This window comes from Crotalus tigris, unplaced genomic scaffold, assembly GCF_016545835.1.
Source record: "Crotalus tigris isolate CLP2741 ecotype Arizona unplaced genomic scaffold, ASM1654583v1 scf7180000024310.2302065, whole genome shotgun sequence".
Taxonomy (NCBI): Eukaryota; Metazoa; Chordata; class Lepidosauria; order Squamata; family Viperidae; genus Crotalus; species Crotalus tigris.
Window position 1 is genome coordinate 1475795 of NW_024100482.1, and position 16706 is coordinate 1492500.

At 38.4% G+C, this 16706-nt stretch overlaps 1 protein-coding gene across 6 annotated transcripts in view; it reads left to right on the forward strand.

Annotated features, from left to right (window-relative positions):
* Positions 1–8143, forward strand: part of P4HA2 (prolyl 4-hydroxylase subunit alpha 2) — a 57710-nt gene extending 49567 nt beyond the window's left edge. For 5 of the 6 annotated variants that reach the window (XM_039324910.1, XM_039324916.1, XM_039324914.1 and 2 more), the window contains 4 exons: positions 1678–1743; positions 4603–4671; positions 6242–6338; positions 7741–8143. In XM_039324910.1, coding sequence (XP_039180844.1) covers positions 1678–1743; positions 4603–4671; positions 6242–6338; positions 7741–7811 — 303 coding nt within the window. In that variant the 3' untranslated portion in view covers positions 7812–8143. Of the gene's footprint in view, positions 1–1551; positions 1612–1677; positions 1744–4602; positions 4672–6241; positions 6339–7740 lie in introns of all 6 variants that reach the window. The other variant, XM_039324915.1, reaches the window with a different exon arrangement.
* Positions 8144–16706: the final 8563 nt, after the last annotated feature.

A 16706-nucleotide genomic window follows, 5' to 3' on the forward strand; every position in this document is an offset into this window, starting at 1 on the left:
GGATTTGGACTGGTCCTCCAGGCTCTGTATATAGCACAGGTTATAACTTGAATCCATTTGCTGATGCTTTATAGAAAGCAGTTGTATAACTGTTGATTGATTGTTTGTTTGTTTGATTGATTGAAATTTATTAGCTGTCCCACTCCAGTCAACTCGGGGCAGCATACAAAAGTAAAAAACATAAAAATAGCGAGAAACATTAAATCAACAGGCAACCCGGACTAAAATACTCTGCTAACAAAATCCAGAAAAGAAAACCAGGTTAAATAATGACAAATATCAGGAGCTACCCCACACTCTCTTCCTTGTGATTGTGGCTGGTGCCAAACCTGAAACCCAGATGGAAGAACCCCCTCCTGCAGCCCCACTCAGGTTATGCATGCCAGGTTGCTCTCTCAGTCACAATTAAACCGTGGATTGGGCAGATTTATTACACACCAACCTGTCATTCACAGGCATTCATAATTTGCTTATTTGTTTATAGATTCTCCTACAATTGTAAAAAATTGTTTTGGTACTAATCATAAATCATTCTGAAGACTAGTTTTCATGGATTTAAGAGCTATTATACTGTTTTTAACATGTTATTATATTTACAAATTAAAATGTTTTTTTTTTAATCCTATTAGCTGGTCTTAAAGTTTCAGGTGTGATAACCAGATCAGAAAGTTTGGGGATTCCTGTGGCATTTATGTGCCATAATATTGATGCTAAATGTATTTTCCAGGAACAATTCCTCATTGTAGTTCCACAAAAACAGCATTTGCTCAGCTGAAAGCATTACTGCTTTTGTCATCCATCATAGCATAATATCAATAAAGGCCTGAAAGAACCTTGCTTTTAATAGAAAGATGTTCATTGCTCATTTTCCAAATACAAAGATAAGGAGAGTTGCTGTGTGGCTAGTTGGGATTTAGTAACACAGCATGTTCCTATTAGACTTTTTCCGTTCTTGCCTGCTGATCATGAAGGGGAACTGGCACTTTTGATTTCTATTAGCTGAAAAGTGCTCTTTCACTTTTTATAGTGCAAGGAGTGACCATTCAGCCACAGGTTTACCAAATATATTAATCCAATAGCAGAAAAAGGAAGGTGCCAGGATATCTGATGTATTACAACTCTTGTCATGGGGAAGATTCATAGAGATCTCAGTGTGCTAAACCAAAATGTGTTTTGTTTATTTTTGGCTAAGCATATTGTGTGATTTCTAATTTTGACATACAATCTCACCATAGCATATAATCTCAGCTGTGACTTATTCAGAAAGCCATGGTTAAATAAATTACAGTTTAGCACAGAGTGTGGACTAAGACTACTGTTAGCTTTGCAGACATGTTTTTTTTTTTTAATATGTTGAGTTAATATGCTATTGCATCTGAGACTTTGACTTAAATCTGCAACTCTATTCATACACACCTGAGAAAAAGTCCCTGGAACAATTGGGTGGGCCTTGCTTCCATTAAGATTTTTAGACAATCTCCACGTACTGTTTCCAAAGCAACAAATATGCAATCAATTTGGAAGTTGGGTTAAAGTTGTTGTTTGTTTCAGCGACCCTTTGACATCACGCTCAAAATGGAAGGAAATAGGCTAGCAACATTTCTTAACTATGTAAGTACCTTTGTATTCTTGTCCCCATGCTTCAAGTTTGCAGTTTACTTTTATTTAATTTTGTAGAAAGAGGAACCTGATGTTTTCAAGCATTTAGGGACTGGGAACCGTTTGGCCACTTTTTTGAACTATGTAAGTATGAGCAGTCTTAGACAAGTAGAGTAAAACTTGTTTCTTTCATGCTATCATCTTAAATGGAATTAATTGCATATTTTTTAGAGATTGTTGATCCAGTGTTACATGAAATCATAGTATCTGTGGAGATTTAGTTTTCCATCTTCTTGCTTCACATATGCTATGAAGTTTAGCCTAATTGTGCAAAGGAAATTAGTGACTAAAATACATTTTTAACAGTGGAGCTTTTTATGAGAAGTGATTTGGGAACGCATTCAATCATTATTATTTGTGCAGCCACAGAATCTGTTCTTATTTTACTTGCCATGACATCAGTGTTAAATATTGCAGCTCTTTCAATCAGGATCTCAGTTTTTTAGGAAATTTCTTGGAAAATGACTAATCAAAGGCATTACTTTATTCCAAATATGTGCCTGCAGTGCAGTTACTATTACTGTTACTAGTTTATTAGAATATCACTTCTAATATGCAATTATGGAGTATTCATTAAACCCTACTGGGCATTCATTCAGGCTTAGTTACCATGTCAGGCTTTCAATTTCTTCCTAAAATTTGAAAAATTTCCTGTCCTGTATAATGATTACATCTCTGTAGAGGGGCCTCATTGTTCCTAAATTAAAACGCTGTAGTGAACAATATCCAAGTTATAGATGGGATTTGATTGCCCCTGTTTCTGCTTCAGTTGCCTGTATCACATTGACATTAATACTAGTACTAGAAACAGAGTTGACTACATTATGTAGAACGATAGGTAGAGTAGGAAGTTCATGGCCTTGCTACTCTCGTGCATGAAAAACAACACAGTTTAGAATCAGAACCATGACATGAAAGTAATAACTCTTTCTCTTAGTTAAAGTAAAGACACTATGTATGATTGAAGTGCTTGTGTTCTGTGGCATCTGTGGCTAAACCAAAATAAAGCTGTGTTAGTTTCTTTGCAGTGTTTCAAACTGATAAAGAGATTGCTCAGAGATGCACAGAATTAAGCAGTATCATTAGAGCTAAGGCAATTTATATATATATGTCTGTGGTTATTCAGGTTTTCTCCCACATAAAATTGGAAGTGTCTTGGTGACGTTTCGACGAAGTCCCATTCGTCATCTTCAGGCTGGTGTTTTCAGCTTCGTGCACGAAGAAGCACGAAGCCAAAAACACCAGCCTGAAGATGATGAATGGGACTTCGTTGAAACGTCTCCAAGACACTTCCAATTTTATGCGGGAGAAAACCCGAATAACCACAGACCTACATACAAACACCCGCGAAAACCTCAGAAAACGAACACGAAGCCAAACAACAGCAATGCAGCTCACCTTCTCAATTCCCCCTGCAACTCAGACTAACCCGAGCACAACAAAGCCCCCACCCAAACAGAACACTCCCCCATCCAATCAGAGCACAGCCAAGCCCCTAACCAATCAGAACATAGCCAAGCTCCCATCCAATCATTTCATACCCCCACTAGCAGTTAAAAGGAAGAAACAGCTACGATCATACATTGCTCCTAGAAGCAAGAAGCCGAAAACACCAGCCTGAAGATGACAAATGGGACTTTGTCGAAACGTCGCCAAGACACTTCCAATTTGATGCGGGAGAAAACCCGAATAACCAAAGACACACACACACACACACACGTGTGTGTGTGTGTGTGTGTGTGTATGTATGTATATATGTATGTATGTATGTGTGTATATATATATATATATATATATATATATATATATATAATATATATATATATATATATATACCCAATCAGAACACAGCCAAGCTCCCACCCAATCAGTTCATACCCCCACTGGCAGTTAAAAGGAAGAAACAGCTAAGACCACACATTGCTGCTCAAAGCAAGAAGCTAAAAACACCAGCCTGAAGATGACGAATGTGACTTCGTCGAAACGTTCGCCAAGACACTTCCAATTTTACGCGGGAGAAAACCCGAACAACCAAAGACCTATATACAAATACCCGCGAAAACCTCAGAAAACATATATATATATATATATATATATATATATATATATATATATATATATATATATATATAGGGTTGGTTGTTTTTTTTAATAACATTCTTAATATTAAGCAAACAGCATGTTGTCTGGGTTCATGTATTTAAGAAACAATGAGTAATAATTTCTATATTATCATAATCAATATGTTATTAATCGCTCAATAGTCTTCTTCTTACTAGTATATGTGTTACATAGTACATATTACATATTAGGCAATTTTTCAATTTACTAAGCAAATGCATTGGTTCAGAAGACTGTGGTCTTTACTCTCCGATTAGTAACGTAACCCTTCTAAAATCTGGAAGAGACGTAGGCCGCAGGCTTCAAGCCACATATTAAGGACAGATGGGTTTGTCCTATTAGTCCCAATTGTGATCAAACACAGTAATTGTTTTTATACGAAATAAAAGTTTATTTCCCTCTTATATTTTAAAAAATAACTATTTTTAATGCTTATGTTTTTGTCAGATTTTTTATTCCTAAAAATCTGTGTCCACAGGCTTTCTTTCTCTCTTCCTGTTAAAAGGTGTCATGGATGCTCCTTCAAAACTTTGAATGTGGCTCCCAGAACCTCTCCAGAGGTTGCTGCAGAATCATAAATTTCTAATGTGTCAGAAGGGGAAATTTATTATGAAATATACGAGGAGTGCAGTACTCATATGTACTTAATTCAATTCACATTTTGATGTAAATTTAAAAAAAAATAGGTTTTTATCCTGGCCCCACCTACTTCTTAGAATGTGGCTTTCATCCTGCAAAAGGATGCAAACTCTTGCTAGGTAAGAAAAGGGTTGAGCTGGACTCAGTGGAAGATCTTATGGGTGTCTTATTTTCCTTTCTCAGATGAGTGATGTTGAAGCAGGAGGTGCAACAGTTTTCCCAGATTTTGGAGCTGCGATTTGGCCCAAAAAGGTAATAGTTGTGCTTGTCTGTAACAAATGCTTTCCCTCTAGAAGGGAAATAATTTACTTCAGGTTTTTAACTTTATTTCGTTAAATTCTATTGAGCTACAGAATTTCTACTCAGTTAATCATTCAGGATGACAAGATTATTGCAATGAGATATTTGTGGCTGCTATTCATAAATGAGAACATTCCAGTGGAACAGCACCACCCATTAAATTGTAGACTGCTTCTTACTCAGATAGCCTTCCTCTATATCAGGGGTGGCAAACTCGCAACATCACGTGATGTGTCGCGACGTATCGTGACTTTTTCCCCATTGCCGGAGATGGTATGGGTGCGGTTTTGCCATGACGCATCCGGCCTGCGGGCTGGCAGTTTGACACCCCTACTCTATATTGAACAGAATTTTAAATCTGTCTTTGCTGGAAAGAGTTTTACAATGTGTATTTAAGGAGCTTTATAGGCATTTAATTAATTAAAGGGCTCCGTGTAATTTTACTTTCCAATAATAAAACAGGATTTCTTCTTTTTGCTGTATGCCAGCTCTATCCCCTGCCCTATCCCAGTCCTCAAGCAAATTAGAAATTTATGAATCAAATTAATTAATAATTGTGATGGGTCTTTCATAATATTCCACAGCTTAGCCCAATGAGCGACTCCAGCCAATATGGCATAATTTTCCTTAAAAATTTAAGGGGATCCTTTTGTGTCACACTGAAATCAATGCGACCTGCATCCAAGACATACTTGTGTTCGCTATACAGGCCTTTCTCTTCAACCAGTAAAGAGCAGTATTGTTTCCCAAGTTCCATTTCATACGAATATGAGTATATGTTGGTTTAAAGGGCCTTAATTAATTTTTCTCCAAAGAAAGCTTGTTTTTAATTCTGCAATTGTCAGCACCGTGTTCAGCATAATTTCTGGAATGGAGAGCTTTTTGTCTTAACCCTGCTGCTAAAACAATTTAGAATAACCAATAATTTGGTTATTAGTTTGTAGTTAATAGATTTAATACGTGCAATGATTTGCATGATCCCTATATCTTTGCAGCTTTAATGTATTAACAAATCAGCTATAATCTTGAATCTAATTAATATAAGAACCTGCAAGATCTGTATGTTCATGCCAAATAGTATTCCTGTCACAACTAGTTATGTATTGCTTCATTTCTAGAGAGCATGGGTTAGTACCACATTAGTTCTAGTTTCTCCCTTAGACCTTGCTTAGATGATTTTAGCTGAGTCATTCCCTCAGCCCTAGGAGGGATATAATGGCAAACCACTTCTGAAAATGCTGCCAGGACAACTGCAGAGACTTCTCCAGGCAGTCACCAGGAGTTAAGGCTGTATTGAAAGCACACATTTCCTTTTTTCACTTTCCTCCTATATTCAAAGACATTGCCGCTGCACTCTCATTAAAAGTGGAAAAGGGAAATATTGTAGATATATTCCCACATTTTAAGGCAACTAGGAATGAATGTCCTATGGACTCCCTATTCTTACAGCAGTTTTAATTTAGATGAAAATGCACACAACACTGAAATTATTTAGATGAGTAAGGTTGGTTGTTGTTTTCAGGGGACTGCAGTTTTCTGGTATAACCTCTTTCGGAGTGGAGAAGGTGATTACCGAACGAGACATGCAGCATGCCCAGTGTTAGTAGGCTGTAAATGGGGTAAGTAAAAACAACATCTTTGTTTTGAGAAGCAAGACTTAAGGTTTGTTAAACAGTTAAGGGACACTGGGTTGTTTTTGGTATAGGATATTTTGTCTTGCTATGACACATTCTTGGATCATGTGCTCCCACATTAAGATTCCTTTGCTGTTAGCTTATGTCTATAACTTTGACGTTCACTTACAGGATAAGAAAAGTAGAAAACACTATCTGCTATAATAATGACGAGATGCGAGTGTTAACTAGGAAGAACGTAGCATTTCAATGAAATTTTAAACAGCAGAACATTTGAACATTCAGAGTTCCATGTCGTTGTTTTTAGCATCATTCAGGTAGCATTTAACATGGAATACTCCCTGTATGAGCACTCCTGTTAGTTCTCATCTATTGAGGCCTATTGAAGTTCCTCAGATGGCATTGGCTGTAAGTGGGCATTTTGTGTTCAGTGCAGCCACTGGCCATAAGAAAAGCTATATGTATATTGTAGGACCATAAAGTGCTTATCAGGGAGTAATCATCATGGACCAATGATGGCTAGGGGAGAGGGATGTCAGGAAGGCTTGTTTGTAATGATGCCAGAGTGAACTAAGGGTGATTCTAAAACTCAACTTTTATAGGAGTCTCATGATCCATCTACCTTTCTGCTTATGTAATGTAATATTAGATATTAAACATTCTCATTTGCATCAGCTCGAGGGGAGTTTTCTTCAAGTTGAGTGTTCTCTAGATGTGCAGTTGCTGAGAATTCTGGAAATTCACACATCTGTAGGTATCCAAGTTAGGGAAAGCTGTTCTGTAGCCACATAGCCCATTTAGAAACCTTTCCTACTATTCATACACTGAGCGGGACTAAAAGAAATAATTGTTCCTTCGGCATCTTGGGAGGTGAAGAACATGGACAAAATAAGGTCAAATAAAGTTCTTCGCCACAAATCACTTGTGCACGACTACTCAAGGATTCCACATGAAGGGGTAGATAGGTACATCAAGCTACCTTCCAAGGAGTCACGCCCACAAGTACATCATATGAGTATAATGGCTAAAGGTTAGATGTCCATTTATCTGAATCTGCATACAAAAACTAGATTTAGAACAGACTGGAATACTATCGTCAATGTTACGTGTGAGTTATATGTCTGTATGTCATCAAATAAAACTATTCTCTAAAATGTGATGCACGAAAATCACAGTTAGGTTTGCTACTTTTATTAATCTTATTGGTGTTGATACTTTTCCATAACTGCTGGCCACATTTTTATTGTTATATGGATTACATTTATCATTTTATATAATTTAAAGTATTTTAGAGTCATACAATGGCTGAAGATGCTTAGTATGAAAGAAGGCAAATATTTTTTTATATAAATGAATAAATGTAACAATCCTGTTGTTTTTTTAACAGTATCAAACAAATGGTTTCATGAGAGAGGAAATGAATTTTTAAGACCATGTGGTACAACAGAAGTGGACTGAAACCAGCCCAACCGTATTTTCCTTCTCTGCTGTCAGCCTTCTGCATTGTTCAGTTCATTTCTAAGAAATGACTTCTACTATGAAAATGACAGCATTATTTATTGAAGAAAGGCAACATCTCACAAGAAAAGAAGACAGCTCTTTGGACAGTTGGTGCTATGTACTTATATATGGTTACTGTCATTCTCCTTCTCCCTTCAGTTTCTGCAACCTCCAGCAATGTGATATGTTACAGATTGGCCATAGAACATTTTTTTTTTCAGAATGTATATTTTGAAAACGTTACTGTATTTTCTAGGAAGTACAACATCCATTAAACTTTTTAAAAAGAGGCCACGTGTATCGTGTGTATTTAATCCGTGGCAGCGGTTGGGATTTTTCCATTTGATCATTGCCATATCACTACCTATAAGTGGGGAAGAGGAAGCCAAGGTGACGCGGGCATCATAATAGTTACAGATATCATTTGCTACAGAACTGGGAAGAAGAAATCTCATTTAGGGGAACAACTTGAAAATCGTGGCTTCTGATGAATGTGCACAGCAACATGTCAGTAGGCTTCAAATCGTATGCTGTGGGAGGCGTATCATGTATATTTGTTGGTTCCCCCCTGTGGAGGTAGACACAAGAATTCAGTCATGAGAACTGTATTTCATAGTGTGGGGGGAAAAATAACACAACAAGGCAAGGAAGAAAGAAAGAACCTAGCAAGTTCCTCTCCCCGACTAAAATGCTGTTCTCTCTGAAGGAAAGGCTGGGAAAGGGAAGAGCTTCAGGCCAGATATTTAGGGCAGAGGTTTCCTTCTGAAAAAGGTAGATAGGAGCCACCTGTAGTCCCATGAGTCACAAGGTGGCTTTCAATATGTCCCTTTGCTAAGTGCAAAACAGAACCAAAACACAGACACTTTAAACTTCCAGAACAATACTGGTCCCAGTCACTTGCCTGATGTCATGATGGTATCATTTCCTTAAACCTGCCATTGCCAAAACAAGTATAAAAAATGCCCCTAGTGAATGGAAAAAGATGCTTATAAGGCCATGGATCACTAACGCAACTATCCTTTCAGTCATGCAGACATTTTATTTAATCAGTAATGAATTTTCTATAAAGAACTCTCATTCTCTCGAAGATTATAAAATGAATCAGCCAAGTTTGCGGTATCTGGCTGTCTACAAAATTCCATTGGGTTATAGCTGGGGTTTTTTAAAAAAAAAAATGCAAAAGCATATGTAATAATGTCTTTGCTGTGACTGCAATGGGCATGCAGCTTAAGGCAAACAAAGCGTAAAATGAAGTTGGTTTGGATCCATACCACATGTTCAAGTCACGGACTTTTGAAATGCCTTCATGGGGAAAATTAGAACATCTAAAGTGTACAATAGTTCAAATTATTGCTAAAACAAATTACACTCTGCTATACTGCTAAATTCTTGGAAAATACTTGGAGCACTTGAAAAAAGAGAATACAAAAGTTATTAAACTTTCTCTTGGAGACAGTCAATATGTACATGTGTGTTACTACATTTTTAACTATGACAAACATAATTTTTGGACAATGTAGAAAGTCTTATCTAAATACTATATTGATAAGCAATACATATGGCAGTCCGCGTGATCTTGGATACTCAGCTCGCATCTGTTCCAGCCAGTGTAACCTTCCTGAGAGAGACAGATCTGCACAGAAAGGCTATTCTAGGGGTTAGGTCCATCCCTGAGAAATAATAGCTCCTTTCCTTTCATTGCTAGTTGGGGAATTCTCAGTATCCTATTTATAACATGCATACAGGGCGGGTGGATGGTCTCTGAGTTAATCATCTGCTAAATGATTATTAATTCAAAAGTGAGGCTACATAATAATAATAATAATAACAATAATAATAATATAAAGTTGGAAGGGACCTTGGAGGTCATCGAGTCCAACCCCCTGCTCAGGCAGGAACCCTACACCATTTCGGACAAATGGCTGTCCAGTCTCTTCTTAAAAACCTCCAGTGTTGGAGCATTCACCGCTTCTGGAGGCAGGTTGTTCCATTGGTTAATTGTTCTAACTGTCAGGAAGTTTCTCCTTAGTTCTAAGTTGCTTCTCTCCTTGATCAGTTTCCATCCGTTGCTTCTCGTCCTGCCTTCAGGCGCCTTGGAGAATAGTTTGACTCCCTCTTCTTTGTGGGAGCCCCTGAGATATTGGAACACTGCTATCATGTCCCCCCTCATCCTTCTCTTCGTTAAACTGGACATACCCAATTCCAGCAACTGTTCCTTATATGTTTTAGCCTCCAGTCCCCTAATCATCTTTGTTGCTCTTCTCTGTACTCTTTTTAGAGTCTCAGCATCTTTTTTACATCGTGGTGACCAAAACTGGATGCAGTATTCCAAGTGTGGCCTTACCAAGGCATTGTAAAGTGGTATTAATACTTCATGTGATCTTGATTCTATCCCTCTGTTATTGCAGCCCAGCACTGTGTTGGCTTTTTTGGCAGTTGCAGCACACTGCTGGCTCATATTTAAGTGATTGTCTACTAGGACTCCGAGATCCCTCTCACAGTTACTACTATTGAGCAAGGTACCCTCTATACTATACCTGTACATTTGGTTTTTCTTGCCTTAATGTAGAACCTTACTTTTTTCACCATTGAATTTCATTTTGTTAGATAGCGCCCAGTGTTCAAGTCTGTCCAGGTCCTTCTGTATCTTAAGCCTGTCTTCTGGAGTGTTGGCTATTCCTGCCAGCTTGGTGTCATCCGCAAATTTGATGAGTTCCCCATCTATCCCCTCGTCCAAATCATTGATGAAGATGTTGAAGAGCACTGGGCCTAGAACAGAGCCCTGAGGCACCCCACTACACACTTCCCTCCATGTAGATGCCATTCCATTGAGGACCACACGCTGCGTGCGGCCAGTCAGCCAGCTACGGATCCATCTGGTGGTGGTTCTGTCTACCCCACATTTTTCTATCTTGTCAAGTAGTAGGTTGTGATCTACTTTATCAAATGCCTTACTGAAGTCCAAGTAAATTATATCCACAGCATTCCTCTGATCCACTAATTTTGTCACTTGGTGAAAGAATGCAATAAGATTTGTCTGGCATGATCTGTTTTTGACAAACCCATGTTGGCTTTTAGTAATGACTTTGTTTGCCTCTAGGTGTTTGCTGATTCGTTGTTTGATTATATTTTCCAGAATCTTCCCAGGTATTGAGGTCAGGCTGATAGGTCTGTAATTTCCTAGATCCATTTTTTTTTCCTTTTTTGAAGATGGGAACTACATCAGCTCTTTTCCAGTCCTTTGGTAGTTCCCTAGTGCTCGAAGATCTTTGAAAAATAGATAAAATCTGCAGATCATTGAATCTTTAAGAAAAAACAAGCCCATGCAATATTCGGTTAAAAATAATGCCAGTCATTGGGTGGGTGTCCGTTTATGTTGAAAGGATTGGGACACACCCATTAAGACAAGTGCTGCTTATCTGTGATTTATTGAAGAAAGTATCATTGTCTGGATTCATACAAAATGCTGTGCTAGAGAAAATGTTTTCCTCAGTCGTCCTTGAGCCATGACCCCTGAAATAATAAATGCATTTATTTGACACCCACACCCACCGCCCCTCCCTTTCCCATGAATAGAATTGTCAGACTGCATAAATTGGGCAAGGCAGTTGGGAATTTTCCATCTGCATATACGAAAGCTAAGCTTTCAAGATGAGACTCCTTTGACAACTTTGTGTTCTTAGCAGCGGTTCTTGCTACAACCCTGGGGAATGTCATGCTCATACATGAAGTATAGGAGATGCAGCGCTGGAGTGAGTGTGCCAGCTCAGTGCCAGGACACAGCATGAAGTCATCCTTGCAAAAGGGAAAGTTGGTGCTAGAGAAGAAAAGCCTCCATCTTGGCCAAATCTTTGTGGGTAGCACTTGGGAGCCACTGCGGAGAGCCTAAAGGCTATTGAAAGATAGCCCTGATGTCTATCCACACTCACAATCACATTAAATGTTAATACCACTTTACAATGCCTTGGTAAGGCCACACTTGGAATACTGCATCCAATTTTGGTCACCACGATGTAAAAAAGATGTTGAGACTCAAGAAAGAGTACAGAGAAGAGCAACAAAGATGATTAGAGGAACGGTTGCTGGAATTGGGTATGTCTAGTTTAATGAAGAGAAGGACTAGGGGTGACATGATAGCAGTGTTCCAGTATTCAGGGGTTACTACAAAGGAGAGGGAGTCAAGCTATTCTCCAAAGCACCTGAGGGCAGGACAAGTAGTGATGGAAATAATCAAGGAAAGAAGCAACCTAGAACTAAGGAGAAATTTCCTGACAGAACAATTAATCATTGGAACAACTTGCCTCCAGAAGTTGTGAATGCTCCAACACTGGAAGTTTTTAAGAAGAGATTGGACAACCATTTGTCTGAGATGGTATAAGGCTTCCTGCCTGAGCAGGGGGTTAGACTAGAAGACCTCCAAGGTCCCTTCTAACTCTTATTCTATTGCTCGCCCATTCTAACACCAGCTGTGTGGTAGAATCCAGGCAAAACAAGAGAGTTGCTCGAAAGGACATCAGGAACTGTAATTTGAGAACCCCTATGGTACAATAGAAACTCTGGCTTTAAAAAAACAGAATGACAACGTAGTAAGCTTAAATGCTTTAGCTTGTTTGATCATAACGTTCCTGTATCCCACTTTAAAATGTTTGTTTTGATGTGGCTGATTCATAAAACTCTGGGTTGAGGGTAGATCTGTTAATATCTGTAACTAGAGTTGTTAGTCAGATTGATTTTCACATCCTTTATAGTTAAGTGGGCCGATTACTAGATAAAAACGATGTTGCATGAAGATATGATCAGAGACTGCATGTGTTGCCTTGCTTCAAATATTATTTTGACTTTACGCAATTTCCTTACTGACAGAAATAATGAGCTTGTTACATAGAGATGGAACTAATTTCCACATGTTGGTGTTTGCACAGTATACTGTTTTGGGAAAGTGCTAGATCTGAGTTACAATATGCGTTGGAGGCTCAGAAAAGGAGCAAGGACATATTTTCTTCCTTTAGACCATAAACAAGCTAAGGAATGAAACAACACTTGGAAGAGAAAAACAAAGCTTAGGGCAGAGGGATCGGACTCACTATGAATTTGCAGCACCTGTATGCGGAGTTTTCATGAAGACTACGACGTCCAGCCTCAATTTTTTAAAATTGACAGTAAGTAGACTGTCAAAAAGTAGGACAGATAGACATCAAATGCATTTTTTTATTTCCTTCTCAGAAAGTCTTGACTTGTGAAGAGATTGCTGTTGCTTCACAAGATGATTAAATCTGTCCTGCTGAAAAATTTTCCTTATTCTCAATGAGTTAAAAAAAAATCCCCGGAAAATCCCACTTTTTAATATTGGTTGATGTTTTCTTGGGTGTTTAATACTATTATGTATTTAGAGAATCATTTATTGCATTGGTATACATGAGTGCCAATTTTAAATCAAAATGAAATACAAATTCTCAAAATGATAAAAACTTGTGCAAAGTTGTTTTGGACTCTAAAAAATTTAATGTACAGTCAACATTTTGGTTCAACTCTTGGATTCTATAAAGGCCAGGCTATCCTTCTTAGAGAAATGTAGATCTACATTTTGGAGTGAGTTAGAGACCACTACCTCCCTCCATTTGTCTTTAAACAAAGTTGTTTCATGTTGAACTATAAAATGGAAATCTTTCATGCCCGATGCTTGATAAAGGTTTCCAAAAAAATTTAGACAAGACAAATTCTCATACTAAATTGCTTGTTATCAGCACTATTGTAAAAGGCTTAGGTCCAGCGTTCTGATGAAAATCTGGGAGGAAGATATAACTAGTGGTATGTTATATAATAAAAGCAAAAATAGGCTACACCTGTAGCTAAAAGGACCAATCCCATATTTTTTGCTATTTGAAACATGGACTAAATATCCATCTCTAGTGAGGTAGACTGAATCTTTGGTAATGGGACAGGAGGCCCTGTAGAAAGTATGGTTCTATCTTCCAACACTCAGCCACAATTATTACATAATCAACATCTACTCTGATTAGGGTTGGATGGGTGGATGGATGGATGAAAGAAAGAAAGAAAGAAAGAAAGAAAGAAAGAAAGAAAGAAAGAAAGAAAGAAAGAGGAGGGAGGGGGGAGGGAGGAAGAGAAAAAGAGAAAGAAAGAAAAAGAGGGAGGGAGAGGGAGGGAGGAGGAAAGAAAGAAAGAAAGAAAAGAAAGAAAAGAAAGGAAGGAAGGAAGGAAGGAAGGAAGGAAGGAAGGAAGGAAGGAAGGAAGGAAGAAAGAAAGAAAGAAAATTGTGAAAAGAAACAATGCTCAAAGAGTATTAAGAGCCCATAAGAACCAGACTACACCGGTCACTATTCTAATTCAATCTATGGCAGCTTTGTGTATCCACCTGAACAAGCAGTCTTCTGCTCAGAATGCAGAATCTGAAATCCCAGTGCTTTCCTGCGCCTGAAACAGCAATGCCTTATTCCCTTGGGTTATGCTCTGCAACACAAAAATACTTTGCCTTCTATTTTTCTCTTGAGTAATTGCCAAAGGGATTCTGACCAGATATAGTGAGATAAAAATGTGGACCAATATAGCATAAAGCTTTTGAACAGTCAAGACTAAGCAGACATCTGTTTCCCATTACACTATTCAAAATCCTTTTATATTACAAAAAATTAAGTGAAACATAAAGTTATTCTACAATTACTACTATTCTAGTACTAAGTGCTGCCATATCTGGGTTACAAAAAAATATGGCAGCCAAAAAAAACCTGATTGTTTACTGCATCCAACGGTCAACCAAATTTTGCAGTTGAGATATAATAGTCCTATAAATACAGAGATGACAGAAACTAGTAGACAGAAAATATGCAAAGCAATCATTTATACTTACTTTCCTTCACTTAACAAACAATCATATATTTTGTGATGACTTTTGTCATGACAGATACCAGTGGAGAGTTGTTATCTCCTTCCCTCTTCCTTAAAAATACTGCTTAAACATTTATTTTGCCCATTATCCAAAATACTTGGGTAACCATTCTCTTAATTTCTCTATGAAGAAATTTTATAACCCATGTCAAATTCAGAGTCTGACAGAATCCTGAAAGCTGTCCTGAGATCTCTTTCTTATTTGAAGAAATAAACAATAGGATACCTAAATTAAAATTTCCACAGGTTTTCCTTTTGGAAAAACATCTACGGAGGGGAAGTTGTTTAATATCTGTGGTCTTTGCCACCTAATACCAAGCAAAGGGAATTACATTTTTCTTTGCAGGCAGTTTTGGTCCCCAGCATTTTCAGCAGATGTTTGCTGGCAGTAAGGACTGTGAAAGAAAGCTGTTGACTCATTCCTCCCTAAATAAGTAGTGTAAATCAGATTAGAGTATATGAACTGAAGAATAACCGAACTTCTAACATTGAGAAATGGAACATTTAATCTCAGTGATCAGAAAATGCACTACTTACAGTAATAGCAGGAGATTGCTGTGACTGCCATCCTAGAAAACAACAGAACAGTAGGACTGTGGAAATGATTGTAGGGTTTGCACCTCAGAAAAGATGGGTTTTAATGGAGATCCTATGAAAGAAGTTTATTTTGTTTATTTATATCCCGCCTTTATTATTTTTATAAATATCTCAAGGTAGCAAACATACTCCTTCCTCCTCCTATTTTTCCCATAAGGTGGGTTGACCTGAGAAAGAATGACTGGCTCAAAGTCATCCAACTGGCTTTCATGCCTAAGGTAACACTAGATTTCACAATCTCCTGGTGTCTAGGTCAGCACTTCCATCACTGCACCAAACTGGCACCTGTCTTTATCTGAATAATGCTTTTTCATTTGTTTCTCAAAGAGCTGCATCTTTAAAATAAAATGTGGAAATTTCTCAGAGCAGAATTCTTCTGTCCCAGCCTGTGTGAGTCCTTGTTATGCTCACAAGGAGAAATCCCTCTTCCAAGAAATAGGCAGGAACCACAAGAAAAAACCAACCCCTTTTATTCTCACAGACCTGAGTCAATGACCAAGGCAAACAAACACAGTCCACAGAAACTTGATTCTCAACACAAATGGTTGCCTTCAGCAACCAGCACCTCCCACACCTTCCCTTTTATAATTCAGCCAAGGTGTGGCTTCCTAATGCCTTCTCCTTTGCCTTTGGAGCCGCCCCATTGCATTCCTCTGTCCTACTCGCTTCTCTTGCCTGCGCATTCATTCATCCGGGATTTTTCCCAGCTGTTCTTCACCATTGTCCAACTCAGGCTCCCAGCACAGCTGTTTCTCAGCCTGAGTGCGAGTAGAGGGGCCAGACTCCTCGTCCAACTGTAAGTCTTGGAGCTCCTCAGAGCCTTTCTCTGTCTCTAATATCACTCCAGGCCCCTTCTTCTCATCTGATTCCTCAGACTCAGCTGCCATTGGCTGGTGAGGAATTACAACAAGAATGTGCATTAAACTGTTGGTTTATAGTTTTGCCTCTGAAACCTGAAGCTCCATTTTATCATTCTCATTAGTAGTGTTCTGATCCAAGTCACGCTGGCAAGGCAGAGGTTAAGTAGGGTTTGTTTATTGCTCACTAATTGCAGAACCCAGTGCCAGTGAAGCTCTGCCCCAGCTCTCAATTTTTCCTCAGTCTGGATTCACAAACTAAGTCCCAGCCAACCCATGAGGCAAGAGGGAAGTAACAATACCAATAATTCCAGAGTTCCAGCAATCAAAACACAGCCCAAGAGTGTGAAGTCTGAGACCCAAGTTCAAATCCATAAGAGTTCAGAGTCCAAAAACATAGTCTGGGGTTCAAGGAACAGGATCCAGGGAAACCAGGAAGGAGCACATCAAAATGAGTAGGTGTTCCCGACAAACACACCTTCCCCCAGCATCT